This window comes from Zonotrichia albicollis, chromosome 2 (genome assembly GCF_047830755.1).
Source record: "Zonotrichia albicollis isolate bZonAlb1 chromosome 2, bZonAlb1.hap1, whole genome shotgun sequence".
Classification (NCBI taxonomy): Eukaryota; Metazoa; Chordata; class Aves; order Passeriformes; family Passerellidae; genus Zonotrichia; species Zonotrichia albicollis.
Genome location: NC_133820.1, coordinates 22,885,345 through 22,904,386, shown reverse-complemented (window position 1 = coordinate 22,904,386; position 19,042 = coordinate 22,885,345). Strand labels below are relative to the sequence as shown.

The window sequence follows — 19,042 nt, the reverse complement described above, 5'->3', positions numbered from 1 at the left end:
CATCCATCTGTGATGTGGTGAAGCCATTCAGGGCCATTTGCTGAGGCAACAGAACAATTTTGCTGGCAAATGCACAAGTGCCTATATTTTCTGTCTTTCTGGATGTTTGTACTTAGACTAGACATAATTAGTCTTGTTTTTTTTAATCAAAACATAAAACTACTGATGTGTCAGGAAAAGAAGTCTGAGGCTACTGAACCTCATAACTATATATTCAGAAGACATAAATTAGAAAGACAAGAAGACTCCTTAGGAAATGTCACTGTAACTTCCCCTCATGGAAAAAAGCATACAATATGCACCTTTTCTACGTGGGTCTGTGTAACAGGCTGCCCTTTTTACATGGCAGTTTCCAGATGCCAAGAAACTGTGTGGTTTGGTTGTGAGCTGTGACTGTGAGCCTGCAGGTGGAGGCCACAGCCACCTCTCCTCCCCAGGCTTTTTAAAAGCAGCACAGAGCTGCCAGGTGCTGTCTCCTAAAGGAGTGGCTTTGTTTCCTTCAGGGATCTGTTGCAATAGCTGGGGCTGTCGTTCGCTGGCTGAGGGACAATCTGGGTATTGCTAGCTCTTCACTGGAAGTTGGTGAGTATGGAGCTGTACAGTTTTTTTAAGTTTTCCAATGTCATGATGTCTCTATCAGTGAATGAAAGCTCAAAATATTTAAGTAAAAAGCTGGAAGGTGCATATATTTTGCTGGGTTTAAACACAACAAAAATTTACTTTGCATCCATGAGCTCATTGTTGTTGATACATGTATTTCATAGAGCCTATCAACACAGTCTTGGAAAGGCTTTGTCAGCTTTGTTCTGTTGCAATCTGTACTTTTTAGTAGTTTCCCTGGTAAGCAGATATTCAGGAAGATACTATACTTACAGAGCATCTCCTGGTTTTATGCAGTGTTGAAGTTTCCAGAGCCAAGAGTATTTAAGCCTGTATTACAGACACCACCATATATTTGATCCTAAACTTACATATTCTTGTCATAAACATGAGAACCTGAGGCCCTGCAAGTGTATGTAATATTCATGTAGTAGGTTTCATATCCATTGAGTTAGGGATCTCAGTTTGCAAAGTTGCCTCTTAAAGAGATGTGGAGGAGGGTAATCTGTTTCAGCTGAGAATGCAGTAATCCTTTAGCTTTTGTGTAGCTGATGTTTTCTAATTCAGATGAACTGAAACAAACTAGATTGTAAGATAAAAACTAGGAACATATCAAAATTAGGAAAATAAAAAATGTCAGAGGCATGCAAAGGCAAAAAATTGAAAGTGACTGATTAAATGAGATTTAGGATTGAAATAAATTAACTACATATTTTTAATAAATTGATGTCTTATTCAAAGGTAGGAAAATTTGGAATTAGAATTTAATATAAAACTTCAAAGAGTCAGCAAAAACTTAGAGCATCAGTCTGTTTTTCTGAAAGAAAGCTGTGAAGATCATACAGAAGAATATAAACTAAATTAGCCATCAACTAAATCACATAATTAGCCATTTGTTGAGACTACAGTACCTCTTCACAAGTTTGTCAAGACCTTTGGGAGGTTTAAGTTTCAGGACCTTTAACTTTGTCAGTGTTGTTAAAGTCACGTAGGGATTCCATCATCTCTTCCTGTTTCACTGACCTTGTCTTTCCTTCTGCCTTCACTCCGTTTTTTCAAGAGGAGTCTGTATGAGAGACTCAATTTAGAAGGACTTCTTGGAGATGTTTTACTACTTCTTTCCTATCCTGCTGTGTTTCTCTGATCAATGCAAACAAAAGAAATTTGCAAAAGCAGAAGGAAAATGCTCCTTTCTTGTTATAGGAAAGAGCTGTTCATTAGCAATATCTCTTTTGTCATTATAAATGTCTTTATTTTTTTAATTACAAATATTTTGGTATTGAGGAGTTCATATATCCACAGTTATTTTTCTCATATCAAGAAATTTCAGATTTCCTTCTAGCTGGCTTTGTGATTAAATACATAAGCTGACAATTTGGAGCTCTAAATCCATTTGAAATTAATGGGAATTTAGTTCTTAACTCCCTTTGGTCTTGATCCACTTTCACTTGCTTGCCTTGACTTAAATGCAAGTAAAGTGTGACCTTTTGGACTGCTTTGAAGGTTGCATTCTTTATCCACATGATAGATAACATTTGAAAACCTCACAAAATCTAGGTCAGAATATTGAGTACACAGTTGTGGGTTTCAGTTTTGAGTTTTCATTTTGCATTTCCCACAACTCCTTATGCTCCATCTTCTGTTTATATTGTTGCAAAAGGAAAACTGGCTAGCAAGGCACAGAGTGCCAGCATTAGTTTTCTAGTTGTATACATGGCTGGATTAAATTTGTAGCTACCCAAGATATCCTGAATATTTTTCTTGATTAAATGATAACACTTTTAGTGATGTATTTAAGTGTTGGTATAGTTGTGAAAAGCTAAGTTAGTGTTTTGTGTGTGCTTTAGAACAACTGGCTGCAGCAGTGGGAACTTCCTATGGCTGCTACTTTGTGCCAGCGTTTTCAGGACTGTACGCACCATACTGGGAACCCAGTGCAAGGGGGTAAGGATCTGACTGAACTGCACTTGCAGGGGGATTTAATAATTTTACAAATATTCTTTCCAGGTATGTGAAATTTTCCTTTTTATTGCCTTGATGTGTTGGGATACATCATTCTCTGTGGTATTTTTGTGAGCTAATGTGTTTCTGTTCTATATTTAACCTGATCAAAACAGCAACTGCTACTGGGAGGAAAGGAAGGATTAGCTAGCCTAGCTATTGATCCTCCTCTCCTCTCCTTGTCCCCCTCCTCAAAAAAAAAAAAAAAAAAAAAAAAAAAAACAACAAAAGAACCAAAACCAGTGTGGGGCAGGGAAAAAAATTTCAGGTTTTGAAAGGGTTTTTATCTCACTACAGTAAAAGAAGAGGTTTGCATTCCTGTGAACTGTCAGGCAACAAAAGTAGTAAAGAAAGAACTTTGTGCTGATTAGTATTTTGAGTTCAGTTTCAGGCCATGTAATTCCTTCCCACTTGGCCTCCTTCCCCTTGTATACTGTGTTCTTTCCAGTCTATTGAAAATTCCTTTCTACTCCTTTTTCTACAGCCCCTTTCCTGGTAGTTCAGCCTCAACCACCTGTGATATTTCCAACAATAGGTTTTCATTTGTCTTTTATGCTGTTGTGAGCTTGCCTACTGTTGCTGGAATCAGAACATGCCATAGCAGTCATATAATTAAAGTAACTTTCCTGGACTGGGAAAAGAAGTCTTAAAGGCTAGCTTGTTCCCAAGGTTTTAGGTAGTTCCATCTTTAGAATTCAGATGCTTCTTGTATGTATTTTTTTCTTTAAGGAAAAAGAAAAATCTCTGAATTAGATATTTTTACAGTTTTTCATATCAGAATACTTAACTTTTAATGGTTAAAAACTGATCTTTGGAATGGTAACAACAAAAAATGTCCTTTAATATCTTTGAACTTGCATGTATCCAGCAGTATTTCTGTGTAGTGCTGTGCTGTTCCTCAGCTGTTGAAACAGAGTAAAAGATGGTTATTTGCTCTGCTCTTCAGAGTATATTGGCAGAATTCAGCTTAGTTAATCATGGTTAGGTGTGGCATAATTCCCATACCCAAAAATCTCTTTGAAAGTTCAGAAGCAACGAATTATCAGACTGGATCTGAAAACAACTTCAAACATTTAGAGAACAGCAATGAGCCATATAGGCTTTTCCTTAAGAACTGAAAACATTAGAGAATTCTTTAAGATTTTATTGATAAATTCTATTATTTTTAAAGAGAAATCAACCTCAATCAAGCCTTTTTTTTCTTATAGAGAGACTACAATTTGTGGGGCTGTTTGTGTGTGTGCATGGATGATTTATGACAACTGTATTGATTGGACTATTGAAAACACTTTGTCAGGAAAATTAGTTTATATTTTAAAATCCAAGCTTTTTAATATTAAAAAAGTAGTCTTCATACAATAGAACTGAATGAGATTTGAAGAGGACCTAGGTGTGAAGTATAGGTTTATGTCTGATAAAGAAGAGTGTCCTAATTGGGTTTTTTCTCTCTTCAACAGTATCATCTGTGGCCTTACTCAGTTTACAAATAAAAACCACATTGCCTTCGCTGCACTAGAAGCAGTCTGCTTTCAAACACGAGAGGTAAAGACAAATTGGGTCCTAAATTCATTGTAAATTAGTGTGATAACAGGAACTGTAGCTCTTCAGAAAAAGAGGAGATTTAAAAAATTTAATGAAGATTAGTCATATGCTTTATATTGTACTTGGATGCTATTGTTGTCTTTACTTGTTGCTAATGTTGAAAAATTGCTCCTGTGGACTTAGCTAAAATTGTGTGCTACATTTTTTTGGAGTGGTAATGCTGCTTTTTACCAGCATGTAAAATAAGGTGAACATATTTTTGAATATTTTGAAGGGCAAAACACAGAATGTTTAGAATGGCAGGGCCAGTGACATAGCTACAAAGCTTCATTGGTGTAGGAAACTACACTTTATGGTCTGCTGTGACAGAGATGGCTCATGTCACTTTTGGTGCACAAGAACAAAAAGGAGTTAAGGCAAGACAGCAGCAAACATACCAAGGGAAAGCTGGCTTCACTTCCTGCCTGTTCCATCCTTCATGGCCTCAGCTGGCATTCAGTAACAGCCAACCAAAATTCTCACAGAGGAAATTAATCCTCCAGCCAGATTAAAGAGGTTGATATCAGTATGAGCATTGAATCCTTATATCACCAGTGTTTGCAGTCCCTGGGTTCTGTGCAAATACAGGAGGAAATGAAATCCCTAGACCTTGCAGGATAACAGTCAAGCCTTAATTTGATTACCTGAATTAAATTGATGGTATTTAAACATAATGATTTTTAAAATAGCATCCTGCTTTAACCGTGTAAGATGGGGGAAGCAGTGTGCTGTTTCTGTAGTGATATAGAATAAATTGCTTATTGGAAAAGACTGACAGAGATTTCACTCAGGCTTCTGCTTTTGAAGCTGTGCTGACAGCCTCTGAGTCCTCAGATGGTTGCGAAGGAAATTGGAAGTAGCATTCTAATTTTCTAATTCTTTTACTAGAAGTCAGGGTAAAGTTACAGGCAACTGAACTGATTTGTTGTCTGCTCCTCTTTCCTTGTCCATCCTCCCATCCATTCCCTCTCATGTGACAACTCAGTGAACTTTCTAGCAGAAAATTATCCCTTTTTTTGCAAGGCTATTTTTCTACTGGATTAATGACCTCAGCTGCCTCACAGAGGCATTCAGCAAATGTCAAAATGCAAGGCAGGGCATGTGGCTGGAAGTAGGATGGAGGGGGAAAAAGCTGTCAGACTGCGTGAGGGTGAAGTTCACTGTTTGAACAGACCTAACACTTCCCCATACTTCAGTCACTGATTTTATCACAATGACAGGAGTGCCTAATCAGGCACTGGACACTCTCAAATGAACAGATTAAATCCTAGCGACACAGGTAAAATATATTTATGTTTTTCTAAAGATACATCATTAGTTCTGCCTTGTCAAAAACAAATTTCTTTTAATTCCAGTGAAAATGGAAGTCTTCAGGAAAACCCTTCATTGGAGGTCTCCTTCACTGGAGTTCTTGCCTGTTTGTGACATTCACTCCTTCTGAGTACCTTGTTATCCAAAAAGCTTCTTCCTCATGCAGATAGATGACACTTGTTACATTTTTTCTTCCAGAAGGAATTTTGGAAAAATAAGCAAATTTTCAGTTCTAAGAGCTGTACAATACTGTCATGAGGCAAAATCTGCATACTTGGATCCTTGCTCTTCATCCCACCTCTGTACAATAGGGATAGCAGCAGCATGACCATGATTTGTTTTGTTCCTTCATCCCTTCCTGGCTTCTAGCATTCTTTTTATTATTTTAATCTCTGCTGAGTGCATGCTGATCCAACATGCTCTTGCACAGTGGTAAACAAACCCAGAGCCTCCAATGCTGCTGAAGTTCTGAATGGTAAAAAAGGCAGATAATATCACCTTAGACAAATGTGATGTATGTGAAAGAAATAAGTACTAGTTTAGTACTGCCAGCAAACTTCGTGCAAGAATCCTGTTTTCCAATTTATTTCTAGTGTATTGAATAGTGTGGGCCCATAGGCAAATGCTGCCACCATGAAAACTGTCCTTACGCTTTCTACCTTGTAATTTTTAACCTTTATTTATCCTGGGCAGTTCCTTATGTTCCTTTAAAGATTTTTCTGGTAAGGGACCTTGCTGGCTTACTTTCTGGAAACTGGGAAGATCTCCTGGATAGTTCATCTCCATGTAATTTTGACTATCTTGCAAGCCTACAATTTTTTTGTTCTTTTCTAAGTAGCATGTTGACTATTCCTGGTAAATATTGTATTACTGGGTACTTTGTGAGCTACAGAACAGGGCAGAGTGCATTGTAGTTTTAGTCTTTTTTTGTGGTCCATGTTGCTTTGTCATTTAAAGCTGAGAAAAACACACCTCTTTTTTATTTAAATACACTGAAAAAATACAGAGAGAAAATCATACTGTACTTGTTAATGCCTAACTTGTGCACTAGCCTTATAAAAAAAATGTAAATGAGACATTTAACTGACTGCTTTTACAAAACCCCACAGAAACCACTGTTCTGTATTTATTGGTGATTATGAGGCAGTGCCATGGTGTTACCAGTAACTATGGTTTGAGGCAAGTCTTAAGTTTTTAGGAAAGCTTCTAAATAGCATATTGAAAGGTATCAGTGAATTAAATACTCCAGCTTAGATAATTATCCTGTGCAAACACTTCAACATTTTTTAGCTAGAGACTGTGCCCAAACGCAGGAAACATAATTTTATTAAAAATTGCACTAACAGTTTATTTTTGCTCTGTCTTGTTTGATGTAAAATTCTCAGTTTTCAACAACTAATTGAAAACATTTGAAGAGGCTGCTCTTTCAAAACATTTCAACATTCCTCAGTTCTTATTGAAGAGTCTTCCAGATTGCCAGTTCAAACGTTTTAATTAATTTTTGTATGTTATTTGCTGCTTTATGGATTAATTTTCTTTAATCCATAAAATTAGAGAAAATATCTAGACAAAAGATGATCAACTGAAGGACTCCATTTATTATTGCTGCTTCCTTTGTTAGCTTTGATAAACGTTCTCATCAACTTTTCTTAAAATTCCTCTCAGGCCACACAAGCAGCACATAACATACATCCAGAGCACCTGAGGAGAGAGGTGTCCTGCACTAGGAATTCTGTAATGAAGAGAATGCACGTGCTGTGTGTTAAACAAAACTGTGTTGTCATTATATCTGTTTTGCCTTTTAATATGTAGGAGAGAGGATTGATCTACTTAACCCTCTTCAGCAAATGCTGTAGTATCAGTGTTTTACCCTCAGAGGGTATCAGAGCATTTCTGTGCAATTAAATTGTAACATATATTACTCTTATTTAAGATTCTAGATGCTATGAACAAGGACTGTGGGATTCCACTAAGTCAGTTACAAGTAGATGGAGGAATGACCAGTAACAAAATCCTCATGCAACTTCAATCAGACATTCTCTGTATTCCAGTAGGTAAGATGAATTTACAGCTCCTGCTTTTTCTTTTTAATGCTGAAAACATTAGTTTGTAATGGCTGTTGAGAGCAAATTGGGTAGCTTGCTTTGTTGTTGTATCTTGATAGATATGTCAGTCTTTAGTTCTGATGTCATGAAGGGGACTTCCATTACAAATCATTATGGTCTTCCCTGTGTTTTGCTTCAGTAAAGCCATCAATGGCTGAAACAACAGCTTTAGGAGCTGCTATGGCAGCAGGAGCTGCAGAAGGTGTTGAAGTTTGGAGTCTGAATCCTGAAGATTTGACAGCAGTGACATGGGAACGATTTGAACCACAGATAAACCCAGAGGGTAAAACCTTTTTGTGTTATCTGAGTTGCAAACTTATTCTTTTTACAGATGTTGATAGGACTGGTTTTAGGTACTCTAATTTTGGCTTTAAAAAGCCTATATTAATTAGTGCTTTTTATCTAGCTATCTTTCTCATCAGTTCTTAAGTGCTTGTAGAAGTGGAAAGTGTGCACTTGACATAATTAATCCCTGTGCAAGATAAATTTTTTTCATATTTTCAATTATTTCTTTATTTTTGGTACATATTTTTGTCTTACCATTTTGATTATAATTAATTCTAAAATCCCTTACTTCAAGACAGCATTTGAAGTGTTTCTACATAAATATCAATTGCTTAATTTTGTCCTGCTTGTAAATCTTCTTATTGGTGAGCATGAAGAAAATTTCTTTAAATAAATAACTTATAATAAATAAATAATAATAAAGAAAATTTCTTTAAATAAAATTATTTATTTCTTCTTACTATGCATAACTGTGGGGTTTGGGGTGGAGTGTTTTTGTATTCAGAAAAGGATTTTATATTACTTTTTCTGTGCAAACAAATGATGCTGTGCAAAACTCATATTGCCAGATCTGGTTCTTAAATATTTGTGGTTGTATTCCTATGCATTGAGAGGCTTTTCTGTTTTCTGATTTCTTAATTTCAGAAAGTGAATATCGCTATGCCAGGTGGAAGAAAGCTGTGATGAAGTCTATGGGATGGGAGGCATCTGACAATTCAGATGGTAAACCAAAAATTAATGCAGGTCAAGTGTTATGAATTAGCCAGTTAACCTAGGGAGCTCATCTTGCTTTTGTTGACCTTTTCTGTTCATGCCATCTCTGGACTATTATAGTGATTTAAAGGTCATTACTTAAATCCAGTGTGGAAACAAAGCAGGAAAATCTGGGTCTTCCTCCCGAATAGCTGCAGGTTTTGCAGGAAGGCACTGGTTTGCAAAAGAAAAAAATCTCACCTACAAGACGAGATACAGCACAATGCTTAGAGCACAGGGACTTTGTAAACCTTCTTATACCATAACCTCATGCTGCAAAGGAGAAAAGTTCCATCCTGTGGTTTTGCTTGCTGTATCTGCCTTCATTATTTGCTGTGTAGGAAGGAGGGATTCATATCCATATTAAAATCTATTTGACCCATAGAGGGTAAGAGCAAGGAGTTATCATAAACTAAAGAATTACACAGACCTATTGTTTACATACAGAAAGTATGAAAACACTTCTGAGGGACTGAACAAGAATTTTCTTCTCTAGTAGAGGGCTTTCTCATCCATCATGTTTGAATTAATTAAACCTGCAGTCTTCCTGTGATCTATAATTTGAATGTTTATTTTAGTACTATTTTGGGATAAGTTTTTAGTCCTGAGTAATAATATAACACATAATTTATGGGCTTTATCAATTATATTTAATTTCCCTTTTATTGGAAAAACTATTAAAATGACAAGTATTAAGTAAAGAATCCTCAAAATTTAAACTCCCTTCACAATCCATAATCCACAGTTGGAGCCCTCAAGTTGCATGTGGCCACTTTATTCTTGAAAGCTAAAATTTTCCTTTTGCCATCCTATATGTTGGTTTAAATATTTTACTTAACACTGTGGTTTACAAACAATTCTGCCAAGGCTATTGGGAAGGGAAACAGGTGAATTAGCATGAGCAATATGATTCCCTTCAGTATTGACCTTTATGATTTAGTACCCTTAAATCTAACCTGATGCTTATCTTACTAGGATAAAAAGTTCTGCTTTGCAGTAAATAAATCTAGATGGTTTTTCTTCGGTTTATGTGAAGAGATGTGTTTATCAAAACTTAATTTAGTGATTTTTCTGGTCTAACACCTGGGGGGCAAGTGTTATTTTCCTTAGTTCTTTGATACTTTAGGGCTAGGTTGGGATTGGAGAATACTAGAAATGGGCTGAACCTGGATTGTGCTGATAGTGAAATTTGGACTTGAACTCTTACAGAGAGAACCTATTTTTAATTATTATGGGGTTTATGCAAAATATTTTTTTAGTTCTTCTGCCAATGTCACTACATTTGTTACTTTTTGCTTTTCATATATATTTAACACATATGCTGCAATTTATATATATATATTTCTCTTTTGATTTGCTTGACTGGAAACACCATCCCTGGATGTCATCAGGTGACAGTAGTATCTTCTCTAGTCTGCCTTTCAGTGTTTTTGTTATGAGTAGCATGCTAATGTTAATCGGAGCAAAGTACCTCTCAGGTTAGTTATTATTTGAATTAGATCACTTTAAAAACTGTCTACACTATTTTAAGTTTTGGGGTTTTTTGTATTCCATCTGTCTGTTTCTAGCAAAAATGACTGATGCTTTTTGTTGTTCATGCACACAAACGTTTGAGGGTGTGAATCAGACATAGTGTGCCTAAGGGAGCCAAGGGAATGCCATCTCAAATCCATCCTCATGTGCCATTTAATTTGTACGTGTTGGATGCACGTGAAACCTTGGACTTTGTCTGTACAGATTGCACAGTTTATAAAAGGGATACAGGTTGGAGCAGCCTAGCAGAGTTATGCATTGCCTGCTTTACAGTGTTCATGGCAGATAGAATAAGGTTCCATCCTTTATCCTGTGTTTCTTCTTGCACTGTTCTTAATTATTTTGAGGACCTTGTTTAAATTAAGTGAAAACTATTTCTTCTGTCCCTGAAAGGCTTCATGCACCCATTTGATTTTTCTGGACCCCTTGAAACTATTGTATTGATAGAAATCTTCATCTACTGAATCTATAAAATGTTCTTCTTGTATTTTGCTCTTGTTGGATAAGTTAATTAGTTTAGTCTAAAAAGAAGAGACCCTTAAAGGCTTAACTGCAAAACCAGGAAGGGACTGTGTGCATATGCAATGAAGATGCATCTTCAACCTGTTAATGTGCAAGTTATTCTAAAAGAAATCTCTTAATGTAGATGACAGTTACTTATGCCAGAAGTAAGACATTTCATAAAGATGTTCTTACAGTAAGAAAAGGAAGTTTGTTTGATGATGTCATTTATTCCTTATCTCAGAATTTCATCGCAGAGATACTGTTTTACAGTATAGGCATTGCTGCTGCTCAGTAAATTTGGGGATTGTTTAGTTTTCTTTTTTTATTTTGGTTTTGGAGGGATAAGCAAGGAGGTGTTAATTAAACAGACAATTGAGGACTCTAGCATGTTCCTGTGGTGATGTGTTTGTATTTTGTTTCTACTCATTCAGCCTGAATTAACTATTCAATTTTCCTTGCATGGAAGAGATGGTTGCAGCTTGTAGGAGAACTAAAATCAAGCTAAACAAGTGCTAGGCAAAAATCAAAATGAACAAATGGATTTTCAGTTATTTACTAACTCTGGAATGTATCTGTGAGTGAGAAATATCTATATTATGAAGAATAAAATAAAGCCAGCTGTGAATAAGTGGGTAAATTTTTAACAAGCTGAACAAAGTAATATGAATATAAATTCCAGGTCAGGTGCTTCACTACATTGATGGTACTTAAAATAATATGGAAAATCAATGATAAATGAACAAATAAGCAACTTAGACACTGCTCTGGTAAATATCATTTTGCTTTTAAAAGGCTTTTTGACCAGGTGTTCCTTCTAATTCAGTGCAGAAATTCCACTTAATTAGTTTATTACATTTTATATTTTAGTGAAACACTGTAACTCCAATGCAGTCGTCAGAGTAGAAGGTTTGAGGATTGAATTTAGGGAGGATTGAATTCATCCTTCATGTGCTGAAACAGCAGGAAGTCTCACATGGCAGCAGTGCTGATGTTGAACATGTCTCTCTAGGGCAGGGCCATGATTTTACAGCTACTGAAATGTGAAGGAAAAATCTGCTGTGCCAGAATAGAGAGCACTAGCATAGCAAAACCCCATTTACAGAACTGCTAAGCTGCCTTTTCATGTGGCACCTGATGACTGAACAATACTCTATTAATGATATAATATCATAATATCATCAAAATCATAATCTTGTACCTTATTTTATAATCTTAATTCTTTTCTGCTGGAGAGAAATGGATGGTATTTTTCACTATTGAAGCAAGGTGCATATAACAATTGGAGTCCTTATGCTAAGATTTTTTTTAAGTTTTTCACACTTGTTTTGGAAGTGGACATCAGAGAGATTTCAATGTATTCCATAGCTGTAGATTTTTGGTTTTGTGATTTTTGGGGGTTTTGGTTTTTTTTTAGTTTTGTTTTTGCAGGGGTTGGGTAGGAGTTAACTGAAAATGATCCTATATTTTATTAGCTTCAAATTTAAATAAATACTTTTCTGGCATTTATTGCTTAAATTGGCATCTCTCAAGTGAGGTATAGTTGGGATTGGCTATATATGGGGTCTTAAGAGGCATCTGGGGTATAAAGTTGACTTTATTCTCACAAAATGAGACATCAGTGCTGATCAGCAAAACTATATTGTCCCTGCTTAAATACCCTGTGGTTTTTTGGTTTTATTTTTTTTTTGTAAGATTCTGGTTTTCCTTTTTAGTTTCTTTTGTTGTGATTGTTACTGCCAAATAGCATACTAATTTATATATAGGGATCACTGTGCAATTCTGCAAGATAGTTGCAATAATATTTTCCAAATTTCTGAAAGTTGAACTCATATTTAGAAGAAAATAAGCTTAAATTACCTTCTTTCATTCCTTCTACTTGTTAAAAATTTACCCATCTTAGTAGTGTGGTCTCTGCTCCCCCTACTGTACACATCCCACACACTTAAGAGCTGGCTTATCTGGTGTCACAAGACAAATCTAATTTATAATTGCAGTAGTTGGAAACAAGAGTTGGTTTTACTGAATTCCTCTTATAGCTCAGTTGTGTTATAGAGTGTTACTAATGTTTTAAAATAAGTTCTGTATTCCTAATACACACATTTTTTTATTTAAGGTAAATGAGGCTACTTCGTGGACTCACTGGAGGCAGCTGATTTTTTGTTTCGGTTTGTTTTGTTGTCTGAAGAGATTCCACCACCAACGTGATTATGCTGCTTTTGTGGTTCAATATATTCACGAATCCTTCTGTCACCAGTCTCTGCATAACTTCCCACTTGTGCACTGAAAATTCAGTCTTCACCCCTTCATTACTCTGTTCCCTTACCCAAATCAGCTCCAACTGCACTGGAAGCCTTTGTGTGGATGATCTCACATCATCCTCTAAAATCTCACAAGGCCTAGCTTTGTCTGAGAAAGTGGTATGACAAAACTCTGCAGTCTCTGAGGTAATGATGGCAGATGTTTAGCTGTCCTTTTCAGAAGTTTGGTACTTCATGCAACATACTTCAGAAAGTTAATGATGCACTATGGAACTTTGTAAACATCCTACAATTCTTCCAGCTGCTGTGAATTACTTTTCATATGCCAATGTTTGCCAAAGATGTTTTATTGTAGTTGCCACTGGTGTGAAACATCTTCCAGGGTACAAACCTTTTGAACACTAGCCCAAGATGGATCACCATAGCACACATTGCCTCTGGTTTGGCCATGAGAAGTTTGCTGCTATGGTCCACAGAGTATTGCTGAAACACTCAGTTGCAAGGTTAAAAAGTTGGGTTTGGTTGTGGCACATGAAGTCACTTGGCCCATCGTAAGTATTTATGACACTAAATTCTGTAGCTGTACCTTTAAAGAGATAAGAGAAAATAGTGTTTTGGTTAAGGCCATGTTTCATCCTGTGGTTTTGGGCTAGCTTGGAAAGACAAGTTCAGTACAGCATGCTATTGACAGGACAGCTGCTTGATAACTCAGCAACTGATAACTTTTCAAACTACTCTGGACAGTGCACTTTCCTTGACCAATACTGCATATATCCTGTCATCCTGCTTAAGTGACTATTTGTTAAACTTTAGAAAGTTGAAGCTAACTTAGTTTTCATTAAAGAGGGTCCACTCCAAACTAAATATCAGTGCTTTAGTTCTTGATTTCATTTAGTATATCTCAGGGACCAAAATCTCCCTTTCAGTTTCCTTGTCCATAGTTTTAACTGCAAGTTGTTGCAAAATATGCTGGGACAATCCAAAACCCTGACTCAGTAGACTAAGTACTGGCACCTGAAATGGGCTACTGGAATTTACAGACAATGGTGACAGCTGAATCCCATCCACTTTGAAATCCTTTGTTTTCCACATGAAAGGAGTGAGGTAATAATCTTATCTTCAGCTTTCCTGTTTGTACCAACAGCATCCTAAATGCCAGCCTTATTGGTTAGGTCAAGGACAAGGTGTTCTTGTGTAGTGATGTTAGACCAGTATGGAATGGCAGCGAGGTTAAATGTGGGAACAACACAGAGAATTTCAAAGATGTGTTTAAATGCACTAGGAGTTAAAGGGAGAGGTTTGTTGTGTGCATTTGTTCTTAAAGGTTTTTGTCTTTAACAAAGTTTTTCTTTGATTAGAGGCTTAGTTTTTAAAAGGATGTTATATGTCTGAAGCAATGAATTGCACAGAAGTTCAGGTCTGTACAATATATTTAATATCAAATGCATATTCATTGCCTTTTTATTGTCAAGTGCAATGACTTTTGAAAATGTGACTTTTAACTTAGAAGATAGAGATGGAATACTTTTTTGTCCTGTGGTAGCATGTATAACTTCAGCAGAGAGAAGGGATTTTGTATACAAGTGAAAATATAACAGCATCCTTCAAATCCTCTCTCTCCTGTAAATACTCACATGTGAAGCGTGACAGCCAAAATTTCTGGTGTTTCCAGTTTGTATTGGAGAGGTGAAGAGTAAAAAAAGAATGTGATCCCATAGAAAAAATCTCATATTCCTTACCTTTACTCTGAGCTGTTTCTGATCCCACTGTGCCCTGAGGAAGAGGAATGGAGCAGCTGTGGAGCACAGGGAGCAGGGGCAGCACACACCTCAACCTCTGGACTTCGGAATATGACCTCTGAGTCTTGCCAAAACCACTCAAGTGCTGGACCTGGGAACGAATAATGCTGAAGTGTGGCCTTTGCCTATGATAAATGTGGCAGGGCAAAGCTTGTACCTAACAAGTAGGAGAGGGAATTTTTGCTGCTTTTCTGACTTATCTTTTACTGGGAAACACAATTCCTATTAATTTTTCACTGAGTAAAAATCATTATTTTATTTTCAATTGTTGTTGCAAATGTTTTTTAAGAGTTTCACCACTGTTAACTTTCTACCAACATAGTTGAAATTTATTGTAAACTGCTTGTTGGCGGGGAGGGGACAAACTGTTAAAGTTAGCTTTTTCTGAAGCTGTGATTTATTTTTTTTTTTATGAATTACCAGTTTATAAATTCTTAATTGAGAAATGCATTAACTTGGTATTAAAGTACCATAAATTAATTGATGGAAGGTGTCAGTTTATTCTTGCACATCATCTTTCAGACACGTTGTCACTAATATTAAAATATTTATATTAGTGACAATAATTATAAAAATAATATAAAACAAGAGGCACAAGTATACACTGATTTTATGTAAAGCAGCCACTCTGAGACATGCTTTAAGTTGCTCAAAAATACAGGTGAAATACATGCAATTGTGCATTCTGCTCCAGTGATGCAAGGACTCAAGGACTGGATTAGAAATCACATTTCCGCAAGTCCCTCCTTGTTCAGGAAAAAGCAGGAAAACACAAATCTGTTTGCTAGAGATTCAAAAGCCTTTGTGAGCTGTGGGGAGAAATGTTCATGAAATAGCAAACATTGCTGGGTGGTAGCTGGCAGCAGAAGATGCTTCTGTTATTTTACAGAAGGAGCATGGGGGATATCTGATGGGGTTTTAAAGTGTTCTTTAACTGCATTTAAAGAGTGCACCTGCTGGATTCTTACTCTTCTTACTCTGTCTCTTTGTGGCTTCCAGCTGCCTTCTACACATCCAGTGCTCCATGATTATCCAAGGCTATGGCCTTCATCCGTTGCCTTTACAAATCCTTAGTCTTTACAAATCTTTAGTCTCCTCTATGGAAATCACTTGTGTGCGTCAGAAACAAAACACACACCAACACACACCCTGGAAACAAAAATTTAAGTTTCACATCAGCACACAAACGCTTATCACTCAATATCAGGCTTCTCCCTCTGCCCATGAGACTCCAATGTCTTCCTTTCACACAGCAGAATTGCAGCCTTGCCCTTAGCTGCCCTGCACAGGAGTGTACTCATATTTCATGACTCATCAAGCTGGACTACTGTGAGATTGCAATTTTATTAATTTAATTAGTTTCAGAAGCTTATAATTTTTTTTTTCAACAAAAGCTAATACAATGTCTGTTACTGGGACTCTGTGCAGTATAAGCAAGCTTCTTAATATCCATGTCAGCATCCAAGCTCTAATCTTTCCATCTAAAGAGCCCTAGATCTCTTATCAGCTCTTGGAATGCTGTGCCTTTACCAGCTGTAGCTGGGCCCACTATGATTGCTGCATGTACATGTATGGTTTTTTAATTGCTATATATATATTTTATATAAATTACTGGAATTTATGGAAGCAGTACTCATCAATCGTGGAGATAAAGATGGGCAAATGAGTGGCAGCCCTTTAAAGCTGGGAAGTGGCAGGGAAGCACTGCTGGAATTATTTGTCCTGGGGGATCTCTGCAGGGTGGAGAAGAGGGCTGGCAGGGGCCTTAGGGAACTCTGCAAGGGGAAGTGCCAGGTCCTACCCCAGGAGGGGCAAACCCTGGGAAGCAGCTCTGCAGGACAGGTCCTGGGGGCTCCTGGTGGACACCAAGTTGAACCCTTGTTTCCTGCAACCAGACAAAGAAGGCAAAGAGCACCTCGGGCTGGGTCAGGCAGGGCACCAGCAGCAGGCAGGGGAGGGATCCTTCACTCAGCCCTGCTCAGACACAGCTGCTGCCCACAGAACCCGTGGGTGCCCCACCCCAGAAATGTTCAGTGCCATGTTGGATGGGGCTTTGAGCAACCTGGTCTAGTGGAAAATAGTCCCTGGCCATGGCAGAGCAGCCAGAACTATGTCATCTTTAGGATCCCTTCCAGCCCAAAGCATTCCATGATTCTGTGGTACCTGGAATGCGGCATCCTGCTCTGGGACTGCCAGGATGAGAGAGACACAGACATAACAGAGGGAGACCTGTGCCAGGCCATAGAGATGGATGAGGTGTTAGAGCATTTGTCATGGGTGAGAAGCTGAGATGCCTGGGCATATTCAACTTGGAGAGAGCTCAGATATAAATTCCTGGCACAGGGACTGAAAGCCAGACCCTTCCCAGTGATGCCCAGTGATAGAACAAGAGATAAAGGACACAAGTGGGCACAGGAAATCTCATTCAAACAAAAGAAAACAATGTTTTACTCTGAGGATGGTCACACAAGGGAGCAGGTTGCTCAGAAAGGTAGGATCTCATCCAAGATATGCAAAACCTGATGGGACACAGCCCTGATCTCTCTGACCCTGCTCTGAACAGAGGGTTGGCCCAGACAGAGGTGCCCTCCTGCCTTGGTCCCTCTGTGGGGCTGGTTAGATCAGCCACAGCTGAACCCCAGCACAGGCTGGAGCCTTGAGCCAGTTCAGAACAAAGGCTAGGGGAAAGTCCATGCTGGTTTATTTGGACAAAACCAGTTCAGTTTGTACGAACCAGCTGTCACCCACTGTTGTATTTCAACATTCTTCAGCCGGCAGTGTCACTGTGTTACCCTGTGTATGTATTTGCTTTGGAAGAGTCAGCCCGACTGTGTGGGCTGCTTATCTTGCTTGGTTTACTCCTGAGAGACATTCTCTTCAGCAGTTGCAGTGGGAGTTTAATTAAAATTACTCTTTTTCAGATTTCTGCTTGCTTTAATCTAACACCCTATTTTTCATAGGGAATTACACCACTGTGGTTCAAAGGAGCCTAGAAGGCAAGCATAGGATAATGTGTTTCCAAAGACATCACAGTTAAATTGCTGTTAGCAAAACCTAAAAGGATGGGTCCTTTAATTTTTTTGTAACAGGAAGACATCAGTATGGGAGTAATAATTTTTTTTCTGTAGTGTTTTTTTCCTTCAGATCTATGGGCTGCTGCTCCAGGAGTTCCTTCTCTGACTATCCTTCAAAGTACATCCACTTCAGCTGGAGGGATCTCCTGCACAGTTCCTTTTCAGTTCTTTAGGAGCATGCTGAGAACTGAGGCTCCAGCAGCTCCAGCTTCCTGATCTCCTGACACACTCCCTAGGTCTTGTGCAACTAGAAAACAGACAGGATGGCTCTGGCCATCAGTTGTCACTATCTAGAACAAGCATTTTCCCTCCCACCACTACAGCCAGTTGCAGTTGTATTCTGTTTGTTTTGGCAAGAGGATGAGTTAATGTGCTCAACAGCCCCCACAGTTCCTTTGATACTCATAAACACCTTCAGAAGTGGGGGCTATGTCGCTTCAGCTATTTATTTTTGCTAAGCTTTCAGTGCTATCCCTCCTTCTTGCATAGGTTGTCTTGCAGGTGGAGCCACTGCTAAAAATGTTGCCACAGAGCTCATTGTTTGATACAGATTCATGAACTCATTGGCTTTTATGAGCACAGAAATCCCTTTGTTATTACTTCTCACTCTGGAACACCAGGAGTCAGTTGAGAGGGTACATAACACAAATATTAATATCCTTCCCTGCATGATGTTTCAGTATTAAAATACTTTCTTCCACAAACACTAAAGTTGGGTCCTGCTTCAATATGAAGGAAGGTTACTTGAAAAACTGTGTAAACTGCTTCAAACTCTATCAGCTTATAACTAGACTCTAACTCCAAGTCTCCTGTGGACAGCATTTTTGGGAAATGAATGTACCACTGCAGCTTGTCAACCTTGATTTCTCAAGGGCAATTGATTCTTCTGTTGCACAATTCTGAAGAACTGACTCTTCAGCAGAAGAAAGTGCTTTAGCAAAATGAAATGCTTTTAGAGATCTAACAGTAGAGATAATGGAGGCATCAGGTATTTTCCATTTTGGGGAGGTTTTTAAGGAAAAAGAAGAAAAGGGGAGAATCAAGAATCATGCCACTGTGAAAATACAAGATGGTAACTATAATTTTGTTCTCAGCTAAACTTCAAGACATGTATTTTTAAGTCCCCTCACGAGGAAATAGTTATGTATCACCAACACAAGCTGTTTTTATGCGGACTCTAGTCCTCTAAAAAGTGCAGACCACTTCAAGTGCAGCATGGTGCCTCTATCCTGTGACTC

General features: G+C 37.8%; 1 protein-coding gene across 3 annotated transcripts in view; it reads left to right on the top strand.

Moving 5' to 3' along the window:
• The window catches only part of GK (glycerol kinase), a 33,979-nt gene extending 18,765 nt beyond the window's left edge, over positions 1–15,214 (top strand). For 2 of the 3 annotated variants that reach the window (XM_014265220.3, XM_014265219.3), the window contains 8 exons: positions 504–582; positions 2,448–2,544; positions 4,059–4,143; positions 7,427–7,547; positions 7,738–7,881; positions 8,529–8,606; positions 10,028–10,114; positions 12,787–15,214. In XM_014265220.3, coding sequence (XP_014120695.1) covers positions 504–582; positions 2,448–2,544; positions 4,059–4,143; positions 7,427–7,547; positions 7,738–7,881; positions 8,529–8,606; positions 10,028–10,114; positions 12,787–12,794 — 699 coding nt within the window. In that variant the 3' untranslated portion in view covers positions 12,795–15,214. The remainder of the gene's footprint in view (positions 1–503; positions 583–2,447; positions 2,545–4,058; positions 4,144–7,426; positions 7,548–7,737; positions 7,882–8,528; positions 8,607–10,027; positions 10,115–12,786) is intronic. The other variant, XM_005484375.4, reaches the window with a different exon arrangement.
• Positions 15,215–19,042: the final 3,828 nt, after the last annotated feature.